The sequence below is a fragment of the Mus caroli genome, chromosome 11, assembly GCF_900094665.2.
Source record: "Mus caroli chromosome 11, CAROLI_EIJ_v1.1, whole genome shotgun sequence".
Classification (NCBI taxonomy): Eukaryota; Metazoa; Chordata; class Mammalia; order Rodentia; family Muridae; genus Mus; species Mus caroli.
This window is the reverse complement of record NC_034580.1, coordinates 103,941,481-103,955,430: the sequence shown is the minus strand read 5'-3', so window position 1 is coordinate 103,955,430 and position 13,950 is coordinate 103,941,481. Positions and strand designations below refer to the sequence as shown.

The 13,950-nt window shown below is 47.6% G+C and overlaps 1 protein-coding gene across 1 annotated transcript in view; it reads left to right on the top strand.

The window, feature by feature from the left end:
• Prkca (protein kinase C alpha) overlaps positions 1 to 13,950 on the top strand; it is a 411,286-nt gene that overhangs the window by 309,243 nt on the left and 88,093 nt on the right. The window contains exon 6 of the mRNA XM_021175668.2: positions 12,809 to 12,965. Coding sequence (XP_021031327.1) covers positions 12,809 to 12,965 — 157 coding nt within the window. The remainder of the gene's footprint in view (positions 1 to 12,808; positions 12,966 to 13,950) is intronic.

Sequence of the window (13,950 nt, the reverse complement as noted above, 5' to 3'; positions counted from 1 at the left end):
TACCTAGTATATACAAAACCCTGGGCTTTATCCCCAACCTTATAATCAAACGATCAATATTATGCTATAGATGTCTTTACAGGAGAGCAATTGTCAATCAGCATAACAGTGTGTAAGCATCAATCCTCTGTTTTGGTGGAAGTGCCATTGCCTTTGATCTTCACCTTTCTACTTTGTGCATTTAAATTATTTTATGATGATTATGCATTGTTCCTACAATGAGAAGTAATTGTTTCTTAAAATCAATACCTCCCTATGTTTATATGCAGATCTTATCTGTCTCCCACAACTAGCAAATATTTCTCACAGTCATCTACTTTGGAATTATAGAATATTAGCAGATAACATACGTATTATTCAAGTACTTAGTGTATGCAAGAGGAGGCTATATTAAAAGGGAAACAAGGCTATATAGAAAGACTCTGTCTCAAAGTTAAAGAAAGGAGACAGAGTAGGAAGAAAGGAGAAGAGAGGGAAAGGGAGAAGGGAGAGAGGGGAAGAGAGAGAGGGAGGGAGGGAAGGAGGGAGCATGAACTGACTGTGCATACCACGCTCATTAAATTCTTTAGCTGACTTTGATTGAGTAGTTGCTAACTCACCATTTGAAGACACTGGATTTACTGGGGCAGAAAGCCACCCTTATGACAAAGCAGTGGGTTTAGACAGCAGAACATTCTGTGAATGTGTTTTTAAACAAGGGACTTCTTAAGTCCTTGAATTCAGGTTTGTGGTCACACAAGGTGGGGAGGCAGTGGCTGAGCCCATATATCCTCAGTGTTGCTCACCCTTCTTGCCCTTGACTCTGGCCATAAGGAAACTAAGATCATAGAATTTGTGAGTCATTGTTTATTAGCACAAATGAGATCAAATCAGAGCTCGTGCTCGTGACCACAGACAGCATCCACAAGCTTGGTGCAGTGTGATTAGAGCAAACGCAGCAAGCCAGACAGCCGAGACCCTCCAAGTGGCCCACATCTCGTCTGTTGATGCCTCATCTACAACTGTTCTTTGCTGAAGATGCCTTGACATCTCACTGGGTGAAACCCAGCAAAGTTCCATGTGTAGTGATCGCCCTAGAAACGTAGAGCAAATGGCCCTGCGTGGCATATTTTCTTCCTGAAAACTAACAATACATTTTATGTCCCTTAGTCTTTGAGCACTCTGAGACTCTTCAAATCATTTGATGTCTTCTGGGAAAGCACTTGGCTCCTTTTGGCCTGAATTGAGTCTCCTTGGAAAAAGGCCTGTTTGGTTTTTCCCTTGTGTTGGAGTCCCTCCAAATGGACGCTCTGTGAACTGCAGCTCAAAGCAAGAGCCTCGAAAGGCCTTGCCCACTCCAGCTTCTGTCAGAATCCAAGAATCTGGCCTGCATGGCTTTTGCCTTGCCCTGTGTTGACCCTGGGGAGATGTCTGGGGAGGAAGTGTTTGGTCCCTGTCCCCATGTTTCTGTCAGCCTGCAGAGATCTGATAGGCAGGGCTAGCAGGAGGCTGGAAAACCAGAGAACAGGGTTGTGCTCCAGGTAGGGTGTGCCCAGGGATGGGACAGCATGAACCCAGAATCACAGGGCAAGGGTTGTATAGAAACCCGTGTGTGTGGTAGATAGCTTCCCCATGCATAGCAAGCTGCTGTGCTCGGTGGTAGGTGTCCAAAACAGTCGCAAGGAGAGCAACCCGTGAGTCTTTGGGAATCATATGTCAGTCCTGCGTGTGACAGGTTGGGTGGAATGAGATATTTGACTTCCTTAACCAGCCTGTTGAAACCAGTGTCGACTCTGAAGTTATACCACTACTGGCTTGGTAAATCAGAGGATGGAGCATGCTGAAGACTACAGCATGACGTGTTCGTACCTGCTTGTAAACCTAGCCATGGGAAGGCAGAGTATGAAGATGGTGGGTTCAAGGCCAGCCTAGGCTATGTAGCAAGCTTATGTCTCAAAAAAAAACACACACACACACACACACACACACACACAAAATAAAAATAAAAAGCATTTGTTGAAGTGAATTGTGGGATACTCTGGCTATTAGACTAGTACTGCATTAGTTTCAAGATCAGACCTCTAGACACAGAGTCCAAGTGCCACTGGAGTGTTGATGAGAGATCTCTCAGTGGTACCCCGCTCCTGGGAGGAAGATGTCATCTCTTCCTGCCTCACATCACACAGTCCAATGCATTCCTCTACAGAGTGTCAACTCTGCCTTGTCCCTTGCTTGAAGAATCACTTGCCTCTCCGTGCCAGACGGAGTTGACTGCTCCTGGGTGCCAGTTCATGGAGGACTCACGTTCACACTAAAGAGAAGATGACGTGACCACCCTCGACCAGCACCCTCATTTGCAGTTCTTACCCAATATCAAGCCCCAGCAGGTTCTTGTTCCACACTGTCTAGGTCCCTCTCAACTCCCTGGTGGCTTTGTTCCACTCAGGACCCTGTCACATGGTACTGCAGCTGATATACAACAGGAATGGCAGCTGGCAGCTGCTGTACCCATGGAGAACCCATTTCCTGATCCTGAAATAATGCCTTCTCATTGGGTCCTCACACGGTGGGAAAAGCTAGCAAGCTCCCTGAAACCTACTTTATACGGGCACAAGTCTCATCCGTGAGGGGCCCGTTCTCCTGACCAATCGCCTCTCTGGACTCCACCTCTTAGTACTATCACCTGGGACTAGAAATTAGAGCATATTAACTGGGTGGGGAATCACAAGCGTTCAGACCATAGTGTGAGACTCTTCCCATCTGCCAGGCAGAGGGAGACCAACCTGGGAGGATAACGTGTTCTACAGGGATGATAATCTGCACAGTGTCACAATGTGAAGAGAGAAGTCAGCTGTCACTGTCCTGAGAGAGTTGGTCTGTGAAGCCTACAGATACCTTTCCGCTAGGGCCTAAGAGTGTCTTCAAATGCCTTAGAGAATATAACTTTATATTAAGACATTTGTGATTTAAGGAGACACAGAATGAGCTGGGGTGACAGCATGCAAGCATGAGGACCTGAGTTCAATCCCCCAGAATCTTCAGGATTAAAAAAAGGTGGTGGGGGCAGGGGGGAGGATGTGCTTATAGTCTCAGTGCTGGGATGGGGGTGGAGGTGGGGCTGATACAATCGGATCCCTGGGACTCACTGGCCAGCCAGCCTAGCTTATTTTGTGAGCTCCAGGCCAATGAGAAACCCTGTCTCAAGATGGCAGGGCTTATGGCATGTAAGGACCAACAGCCAAGGCTGTCCTCTACACTCTGCACACACACACACACACACACACACGAGAGAGAGAGAGAGAGAGAGAGAGAGAGAGAGAGAGAGAGAGAGAGAGAGAGAAGATGGAGAGTGTCTCAGGGACTTTTAGGGTGCCTTACTACTTTAAGTTAGAGCCTGCATACCTCAGGGATTGTAGCCTGAGAACTTCCTATGTGTACCAACTGGAACCTGCTAGATGCTTTCCTCTGCTGGAGTTTCCTGTGCAGACTTGATGGCTTTGTGGTTGGTTCCTCCACAGGGTCCCACTATCATGTGTCCACCGTCACCTCTGACACACCCCAGTTGTATCACGGCTCAGCCTCTCTGCCCTGTTTGAGAGGCTGAGTCAGAATCCCTGAACCAGGAACTTTGCCTTATTGCTAGACAGCTGGACCACCCCCAAAGCATCACATGGGAAGGGCATTCAGCAAACCCTGTTCCGGAAGCAATCTGTCCCTCCGGCCGGTTTCCCCATCAGCATTTGCGGGGAGTTCTGTCTCCTGGCAGGGAACTGGCTCACAGCTCCGTGCTGGAACTGGCAGCCCCTCAGAGACAGTTTCTCCTTCTCAGCATCACCCAATGACGCCCAAAGTAAAGGCGCAAACGAGCCTCAAGAACAGCATGTTCTTCCCAGCAACATGCCAGGGGGGAAAGCTGGGCTTGGAGAAAGCTGAGCGCTCTGTGGTGTCCTGGAGCCCACGATGTGTGCCAAGCTTGCTGTCCAGGCCTTTCCCTCCCGATCCCACCCATCGCGCAGGTGGGATGCCTTTGAACTTCTTACTCAGTTATGTAAGCACACCTGATTTACTGCCTGATTACACGGATTATTGTCAGCTTTTGCCTCCCAGTGCTCCTGGGCACACGCTCCCTAAAAGTCCCTGTTTCTGGAGTGCCTTACAGTATAAAGAATGACCCCATTGGTGCCTAGTCTTGCTTACTGCTTGCTTAATGGTTCCTAGGGGGAGCTGAAGTGTGGGTGTGGGTATTGCAGGGAGATGTGCCCTGTGGAAACAGGTCATGGCCAGATCAGGTGCTTTGAGGAGGAGGCTTTGTCCTAGAGAAGGAAAACAGAAACAAGCACAAAAGCACATGAGAGCATGGGGCTGTGCATGTCTCTGCCTTATTTTTGAGTCAGGGTCTCTCACTGTCTTGTAGCTCACCAGTTGGCTAGACCGGCTGGCCAGAAAGCGCCAGGAATGCTCCTGTCTCCATCTCCCTCCATGTTTATGATACAAGCACATGTATGTATCTTTCTCTAGTATCTTTCATCCCGATGTCTTCCAGACATTGCTTTTCTATGGGGAACCCATCTTTCCAAGAATGACCTCTCTGCTCTCAACACCAATGGATACTCTTAATCCATGTCTTGGTGAAACCAGGGGTCTTAATTCAGACCCTGAGCTGTTGGTTCTGAGACAGACACTATAGAGACCACTTGTATCCTGAACACCCTATCAGTTTGGCAATTGAACCCCAGAAGCCACTAGGGTCACAACTTTAAGTCAGGTACTAGAGTCCCTTTGCCAACTTCAAGGCATCAGGCAGACATGCCGTCTATAACCTTTCCCCTTCGTCCAGGTTCAGCCCTGGATTGACCCTGGTCCTGGTGTGTGTTCACTTGGCCCTCGATGCTCTGACCACTGTCATCCACCTCCCAAACGAAGGGTATTTGGTCTCGTCTCTTACCCCTCACTTCACCTTAGCGGGGGACAATTTCACCACCTCTTCTCTGGGACTATGTCTACTCTGAGACAAGTGATATTTGGGTGGGATCTATAAGATTACAGGCTTGTCCTGGCTTGGCCACTCACAATCTTTATGTGGTGGGCTTGTTATTCGGCCTCCTGCCCACCCTTGGGTCCCACTAGCACAGCTCCTGGCTATTGTAATGAACTCAAAACAGTGGCAACCACTTAGTGATCTCTTCCAAAATGCTGCCACCCACCATTGCCACCATGATATTTATTATCTTCTTGGACACCAGAAAACCAAGGACCTTCATTCACCCTCGATCTCAGAACCACATGGCTCATTGAACATGCTTGGTGGAGAAGTGCTCTCTCTCTCTCTCTCTCTCTCCTCATCTCTTCTCTTCTCTCTTCTCCTCATTCCCTTTCTCCCATCCCCCTCTTCCTCCTCTTCTTACACACAGCTCTGCCTAAGCTCTGAAATCCCATCTAGTTTCTCTGGTATTAAATTTATAATCAAATTCGATCATATTTTCACAAGAAATCAATCTGTAGGTCTACAGCTACAAAGAATAGTCTGGTCGTCATTGGAATGGCTAATTCCCTCAGTGTCTCCTTTGTTACAAAGACGTGGTGCATGGACTTGGCGGTTACCTCCCTCTTCTCACCTGTTGTCACATGACCCCAGGCTCTGTGGGCCTTGGATACTAGACCTCACCATTTTCTGCGTTCATCTGCCCACTCCCACCCTCTGCAATCTTGAATTTCTATCTTTTGCCATTGGTCACCTCAAGCTAAAAAAACTTGCTGTTGTTTTTCTGCTGTGTCAGAGAACATGACTTTTGCTTACCCATAGTGACGAGTGGGTTATAGAATTCGTTTACTCTTGTTTTCAACTGTTGGGCAGGGATGGATGTGGGAGGCCACCGCCGGGTCAGCTCAAAGAGAACAATCCTGGCTTTTACAGTGAGCCCATGGCTTGAGCCTTTGTCCTTTCTGTTAGCTTGTAAGCAGAAGCCACGAACAAGGGTGCTCTCAGAAGGGAAAAACCAGCAAAAATAGAGAATTATTTTCCAAAGCAAAACAGATCATCTAAAGGGCTGACTTGTCATTGAACTTGGAGGCAGTTGATTTTTGTGCATAGTCAAACAATGTCCCTCTGTAGCTCTGAACCCTGAATGGGCAGGGTTACTGTGGGTCAGTGCTGACACATCCAGGCTGCAGGCAAGAAGATGCAGCTGTGTGCTCCACAAAGCCTCTGGTTTGTGTGTGTATGTGGATGGATCTGCTGGAGCCTCTGTGTGCTCCTCTTCTGACCTGTTCCCAGCCTTGGCGCCTCCTGGCAACTGGAGAGAGAGTTTGAAATCTACAGGGATACCAGGAAATGGAATAGGGGGGCATGCTGGGTACATTCTGTGGTGTTGGCCTGTATCTAGCCTCCATATTAGCTATGTATTCATGAATGTTGGTTTCATCATTTGTACTTCATTAATTCATACTACACAGTCTCTGAACTAAGAGGCCATCTGCAACATTTTCTGCTGGATTAAGAATTGCATTGATTTTTTTTTTTAATCTCACATTATTTTGGAACACTTGGGAGCTGAGTATTCCAGCTTTACCCTGTGGTCTGGAAATTCCAGGCCTGTATGTCTGTCTCTTTATTATACTTAGGTAGGGAGGAGTATACATACCTATGCATGTGTGTACCTGTGTGTACATGTATATGCAGAGTCTGGAGGTCAACTTTGGGTATCATTCCAGAGGTTGCATCCTGTTTGAGATAAACCCTCTTGTTGGTCTGAGACTAACTGTGTAGGCTGGACTGGCAAGACTGTCTCTCCATCCATAGCACTGGGTTGTAAGCGTGTCTCACCATGCGTCATATAGATTCTGGAGGAACCAGTCTTGGGGCCTTCATCCTTTCACTCCTGGCTTCCTGGGCTGGGCTGGGTGGTGCTGGTGGCAGCAGTAGCCTTGGTGACAGTGATGCAGACAGCAAACGCTGACTTACCGTCAGCACTTCTGGTAGTAACAGCAGCAGTGTGAAGCTGTGTACCACCGTCACTTGTCCAGGTGTTCTTTGTACATTTTACGTGTATCCAAGCCTTTGGTTCTCATAGTCACCCTGTGTGATCGGCAGCATCGCTGTCCCTACTCTACAGATAAATTGTCTGCCATATTGGAAAGCTTGTCTGAAGCCAAATAGCTAATGGTGGCAGACAAATGTTTAACCCCAGCACAGGGTCTCAGTCACAGTGTCCATGGGAAGCCAAAAACACCCGTAGCGGCCACTCAAACAGCTTGTAGCTGATCAATCCCTAAGCATTCCTCAATGTTCATTAACCCCCCATAAGGACTCATATCTGGAGGAACACCGTACTTATATCAGAGAAAGCCTAGTGATGTCACCACTACCAGCTTGCCCGAGTCCTTGCCTCTACTTCCCTCCATCAAGACCTGGGCAACATCATTGGCCTGTGGCTGAGGCTATTGCTCCATTCATTTGTCTGGGGCACTGTCTTAATTTCTTTTCCTGGTAGTATGATAACATATTCTGACAAAAGCCACTTAAGGAAAAAAGGTTTCTATTAGCTCACAGTTCAAGGGATAATCCGTCATGGTAGGAAGTCAAGACAGCAGAGCTTGAACCAGGTGCCCAATTTCCTTTCTTGGTTCACACAGTAAAGGGCTCCAGTCAGGTGACTGTGACACCCACAGGTCTTCCCATCTCAATTAGCATAATGAAGATAATCGCATAGGCATGCCCAGAAGCCCATCTCTTAGATGATTCTAGACTCTGTCAACTCGAAGATTAACATTAGTCATCATAGACGCTCAAGGCTCTGACTCCCATCTGACCTGGCTGCCTGGTCCTCCAGTCTGATGGGCTCTCCTAACTCCTAAATACTTACGTAAAACATGCATGTTCTGGGCGCACATAGCTACCTGGAGCAGGTAGTTCACATGGGTGCTTCTCAGTCAACAAAAACGTATTTGAAATGCTTTATCTGGAAATTATATCTTACATTATCCAGAAATGGTATAACCTCTGTCCCATGCTGGTCTTTCTCAGTGTTGGGCTTGACAGCCTATAGTCCCAGAAGTCACCTCAAAGGCAAAAAGTATGAATACGATTAATATTTTGCTTTTCTACTAAAGTCCTGGAGTGACAGAATACACTTTCTGTTCTAAAATGGTCAAAAGACTACAGCACAGATGTGTTTCTTCTCTTAATGGCTATAAAACTGGTAATGAGCTTTGGAGACGGATTTTTTACATGGTTCCTCGACAGGCTTTGGGCCCTGTGCAGACCCTATGGTGTGACGTTAGTGATTCTGCAGGTTATACACAGAGGAGAGGTGTGATTGCACTGTAGGTATGGGGACTGCCTTTGGGAACTGACTTAGCATGACAGGCCTTGGGTGGAGGGTTTTTTGTGCATTGGGAGGTCAGAGGTCAACAGGTCCCCATGGAGATCAGAGGACTGAGATCTCCCTAGAGCCAGAGGTATAGATGGCTGTGAGGGCCTGCTGTCCGTTCTGGTAATTGCCATGTCTAGCTTTTCAATGGGTGTTGGGGATTGAACTCAGTTCTTTGTGCTAGTACAGCACCCACTCTACTGGCTAAGCCATCTCCACAGCTCTCGGGACAGACTTCCTTAAGTTGAGCCAGGTAGTAGTTCACACCTTTAATCTTAGCACTCAAAGACACAGAGACAGGCAGATCCTGTAAGTTCAAGGTCAGCCTAGTCCACACAGTGAGTTCTAGACCAGTCAGATCGGCACAGTGAGGCCCTAACCCTGTCTCAAAAACAAGCAAACAACATACAGAAAGAAGAAGAAGACATACAGAAAAGAAACAAGAAACTTCATTCTCTGTAGTTAATTACCAAAGTAGCATGACTTGCTAGTTTTCTGTTTTAATTCTGTGGGTCAAAACAATCTGGTTCTGGCAGAGGGTTAAGACAGAGAAGGGACCGTGCATGGGGTATTTGCTGAGACTGTCCTTCAACCCATCACTTGGGCTGTGGAACGTTCTACATCCCTAACATCTGCAGAGTGAAATTCCTTCCCACTGTGTTTTCAAAGTGTCCAGGAGGGACCACTGAGGACACAGACTGATGGCAGCACTTGAGGACCACTGGGGGCACAGACTAATGGTGGCACTTGAGGACCACTGGGGACACAGACTGATGGTGGCACTTGTAATGGTTTCTGCAGGTTCTGAGCTGGCCTTAAACACGTTAAGTTATATGATGAGGAAGCTAGTCTGTCTCCATTTCCTTTGATCTCCACTGTAATGCAGAGGGGGGCTAGAACAGCCTTAGCATGCTGTCACTTAATTTTCTCTGTATAACCAAGAGAATGCAGGCCACTCCACCATTACCACCACTGTGTCCGGCTAGAAATACACTGCATAGATTTTCATTGCACTCTAATTTATGGGAATTATTTAAAGCCAAAATCTTGGTCTTTCACTTCTTATACCTTGAGGAAATGTAAAGACCAATGCAGGTAATGATGCTGAGATGCTGGTGGAGTTGTGCTTCGGGGACACTCACCACAGGGCATCAAACCTTCTAACTATGACTTCACGGTAAACCAACCTGGGAAGCCTGGAAAGGCCTAGTGCCTGGGCCTCAATCCACCAAATGGGTTTGACATCTTACCCATAGCCACAGATGAGCAGATCCAGCATGCATACGTGGGCATCCTGAATTCCGAGCAGATGGACCCCCAGGTTGGTCCCAGTTCACGTGTCCTGCCTGCTATGAATAACAGGACACTGTTTTCCAAACACAATAAGCAATTGAAATTTGGACTCAATTGCTTCAGTGACATTTGGAATTGATAACTCTTTTTATTTTCAGCTTAGATGATAATATCTCAGCAGGAAGCCAGAGTATTAAATCCCATCAAGATCCCAGCTCATCACCATTCAGAAAAGACTGGCTTTAAGTGAGTCCATTCACTGCCTGTCTGTGAGTGGAAAATATAAAAGTGACTGGCAGGAGGCAAACCTGGACCTCTCCGTGGCCCTGATAAGACTCTTCATTCCCTTCTGGGATATGAGCTTCTGCAGCCCCCAGTGTCAGACGCTAAGCATTTTCAGATTTTCCCCCTAGACTTGAGAGAGGCCTGTGGCTGCTTTGCATTGCTTGCAGGAGGCTCCCATTCTTACCTGCCATCTTTTATCCTTCCTGGTGCTGGAGTCTGGTGTCCCTGGGGATTTAGACCTCCAGGACTGCATTAATTAAACCTTGGATTCTCAGTGCATTCTCAAGTGGCTGAGACCTGGAAGAGCTCTGACTCCGTTCAGATTTTTTCAGTGGTTAGTGGAGACAAGTCTAAGATACCGCACCTGACTCAGGAGACATTGAGGAGAGGGGCTGGAAGATAAGCCGGAGCATGGATGTCTGCTATGAGACAGTGGCTTAGAGAGATGAGAGGGAGATGTGCCTGTGGACCATTAGCAAGACCCAAACAAGACCTGCATGATGACACCAGTTGATATTCCGATGTGGATGGGTCAACTCTTACAGGCCCCATCCCTAGATAAAGAGCTACAGGCAGTTAATGGCTCCTAAGAGACAGTCAGTCTTCCCTACTGAAGAGCCCCATGATAAATAATTTAGTCCCAAGTGGTCAGCTCTTAACACATACACACAACAATTTTTTAAATATTGAACAATATAGCCGGATGGTGGTGCACACCTTAAGTCCCAACACTTGGGAGGTAGAGGCAGGTGGATCTCTACGAGTCACAAGCCAGTCTAGTCTATAGAGTGAGTTCCAGAACAGCCAACTACACAGAGAAATCCTGACTCAAAAAACAAAAAAAAAACAAAACAAATCTGAGATACAGTGAACATTCACACAATGCAATCTCCCTTCTTTACAAGTTTCCTGGCTGTATTACATACTTTATATTCATTATTCCATTTCCTTTTCCTTGTAAGTTTATATCACCGGAATTATGGCCCTATTCATTTTTTGTAGTTAAAGAAATGGGCTTGGGCAGGGTCATACCGTGAAGGCTCAAGGTCACACCGTGAAGGGTAAAGTTGATAGTAGAGCTTTTGGCCTGCATAGCCTGTGCTCTGTCGCCCCTCAAGCTGGGTGGGGTTAAATAGAATCTTAAGGCAGGAGTGCTTGGAGAACCCAGCTGCACTATGGGAAAGACAGCCTCTTCTTCTCCAGGGTTTGCAGACCTTACCTGGCCCACACTTTCCTCAGACCATTTGAATGCAGTATCCAGTCACATTCTGATGTTAAAGCTGCGGGGTAAGAAAGGCATAAGGCTGTCAGCCAGCAGGAATCAGCACTCCATGTGGTACCAAACTAGTGCAGACAATGCTTGACTTGGAGGTCTCCTTGTAGTGACACGCTGCCACACCTGTGTCCAAAGACCCAACATCTTTAGCATGTCTCCATCCATCCTATCTTTCCTGCCCACCACCAGCTCCGAGAACTTGTAAACTTCTTCAGTAGTTCTTCATCTTCAGTCTCCATTGATGATATGGTGTAGCAGGCCATAACCCTGGTGGTGTAAATTGGTTTTTCGATATTTACATACCATGGATTCACCTGAAGGCTTGACCTCCAAGGGATTCTGATTCACTAAGTGATATGGGAACCTCTGGATTACAGAGCTGGATGAGTATCAATCGTATGTGGCCAGTTAAAGGCCTCTGATGATATGACATTTGCCTTGTCAGGAAGATAGGAAGGGAGACATACTGCAGCAGGCTCAGACTCGTGACCTTTATCATCAGCATAGATAATGATTTCTCCCACTGAGATGCAGCAGCTTTAGATAACCAGCCGCATCTAAGAGCTTGTTCCTCAATGAGAAGGAAGTGGCTTTTCTTTGTAATTGTTGATTCCCACGTCATTGCTTCTTGGGCCAGAATATACACTGGGATCACCCATGGGTCTTGTTAAAGTGAAGATTTAACGTTTGTCATTTTGAGGTGGGGTACAACACGCTGCCCTGGGAGTGAACTCCTGGATGATGGTTGATGTACATTGGATAGAACTCCTAAATCCCAACCTTAACTATCAGTGGTTCCCTAGCTGGATGGTAGTGGCACACGCTTTTAGTCCCAGCATGTGGGAGGCAGAGGTAGGCAGATCTCTGTGAGTTCAAGGCCAGCCTGGTCTGTAGTGTGAGTTCCAGGATCTTTTAAAGACTCGTTGTTGGGCCATCTCCTTTGATCATTCTAATTTAACTCTGAGTATTGAGACTTTAGCCCCTTTCTCAAGGGATCCCAAGGTTCAACCAGGACTGGGAATCTGCCAGGTTTTATGAAGAATAATAACACTTTGTAGACACTGAATCGCATGTGTAGCTCCATGGGCCAGGGCTAGCTGGTTGCCCAAAAGGGGCAAGGGTCCCCTTTCCCTCTGGAAAGCTAGAAGGTCCCTTAAAGTTTGTGTTCTGCTGCCATAGGTCTGAAGTGGGTTTGAGCATTTCTATCAGGACCTGAAATATGGTTAATGCTGTTGGTTGAAGCTGGTGCTGAGCCTGGAGGTTCCAGGGCCCCATGGTCTCCACCGACTGTCAGTGAAGGTAGTGAAGAACCTCATATGGAGCGGCAGGGGCCTCTGACTAAATGTCTTCTCCTCTCAGACAGCATCTTCTTTTCAGGAGAAGGACTGAAACCACGTCTAACATAGCCCAAGATGGCCTCGAACTTGTTAGGTAGCCAAGGGTAATCTTGTACCCCCACCTTCTGAGTGCTGGGATTGCAGGCACACGCGCCATTCCATCGGGCTATAATCACCATCTTCAACATGGTACTAACACCAGTGCTAATTCATCGAGTCAGTGGTGTTATATATATATTTTCTTTTTCTTTTTCTTTTTCTCTTCACAGTACGAGATGCAAAAAATCTAATCCCTATGGATCCAAATGGGCTTTCGGATCCTTACGTGAAGCTGAAACTTATTCCTGACCCCAAGAATGAGAGCAAACAGAAAACCAAAACTATTCGCTCCACACTGAATCCTCAGTGGAATGAGTCCTTCACGTTGTAAGTGCTTCTTCCTGCCCTGGGGTGAGCTCTACCCTCACCCTCATGAACCACATACTGCCCACCCGTTGGCGGAGGTGGGGGTGGCAGGGGGGTAGCAAATGTCTCTACCTGTGTCCTCATTCCTAAGACCCTCCCAGGCTACCGTCAAGTAACAGCTGCCATCATTTCTGGTTGATAGGTAGTGGCTTGGCTTCATAAGAATTTACGTAACGAAGACCCCAAGTTAGCATTGCCTGTTCTGTAACAAGCAGATGTGTTCCCCGCTCCCGATGGGCTTCATCCTTTTAAGAGCTAGGCGAGGATATGAAGCAAGAATTTAATAATTTTTGCAGCACGGAATAAGGAACCCATGGTTTAGAAAGTACTGTTGCGGCAGAAATAAGGAAATACTCACCTCTAAGCAGGGAAAATGTCACTTCCAGAAGGAGGTGACATTTGAGCTTCATCTCGGAGGAGTGACAGAAATTCCAAACCCGAGATGAAGAAAGGGGAAGAATAGTAAGAAAGAGGAAAGAGTCAGTAGTGAGGGATCACACACAGCAGGGAGCACAGCACACAGTAGGGAGCACAGCACACAGTAGGGAGCACAGCACACACCAGGGAGCACAGCAGGGAGCACAGCGCACACCAGGGAGCACAGTGCACACCAGGGAGCACAGCACACAGCAGGGAGCACAGCACACACCAGGGAGCACAGTGCACACCAGGGAGCACAGCACACACCAGGGAGCACAGCACACACCAGGGAGCACAGCGCACAGCAGGGAGCACAGCGCACAGCAGGGAGCACAGCGCACAGCAGGGAGCACAGCGCACAGCAGGGAGCACAGCGCACAGCAGGGAGCACAGTGCACACCAGGGAGCACAGCACACAGCAGGGAGCACAGCACACAGCAGGGAGCACAGCACACAGCAGGGAGCACAGTGCACACCAGGGAGCACAGCACACAGCAGGGAGCACAGTGCACACCAGGGAGCACAG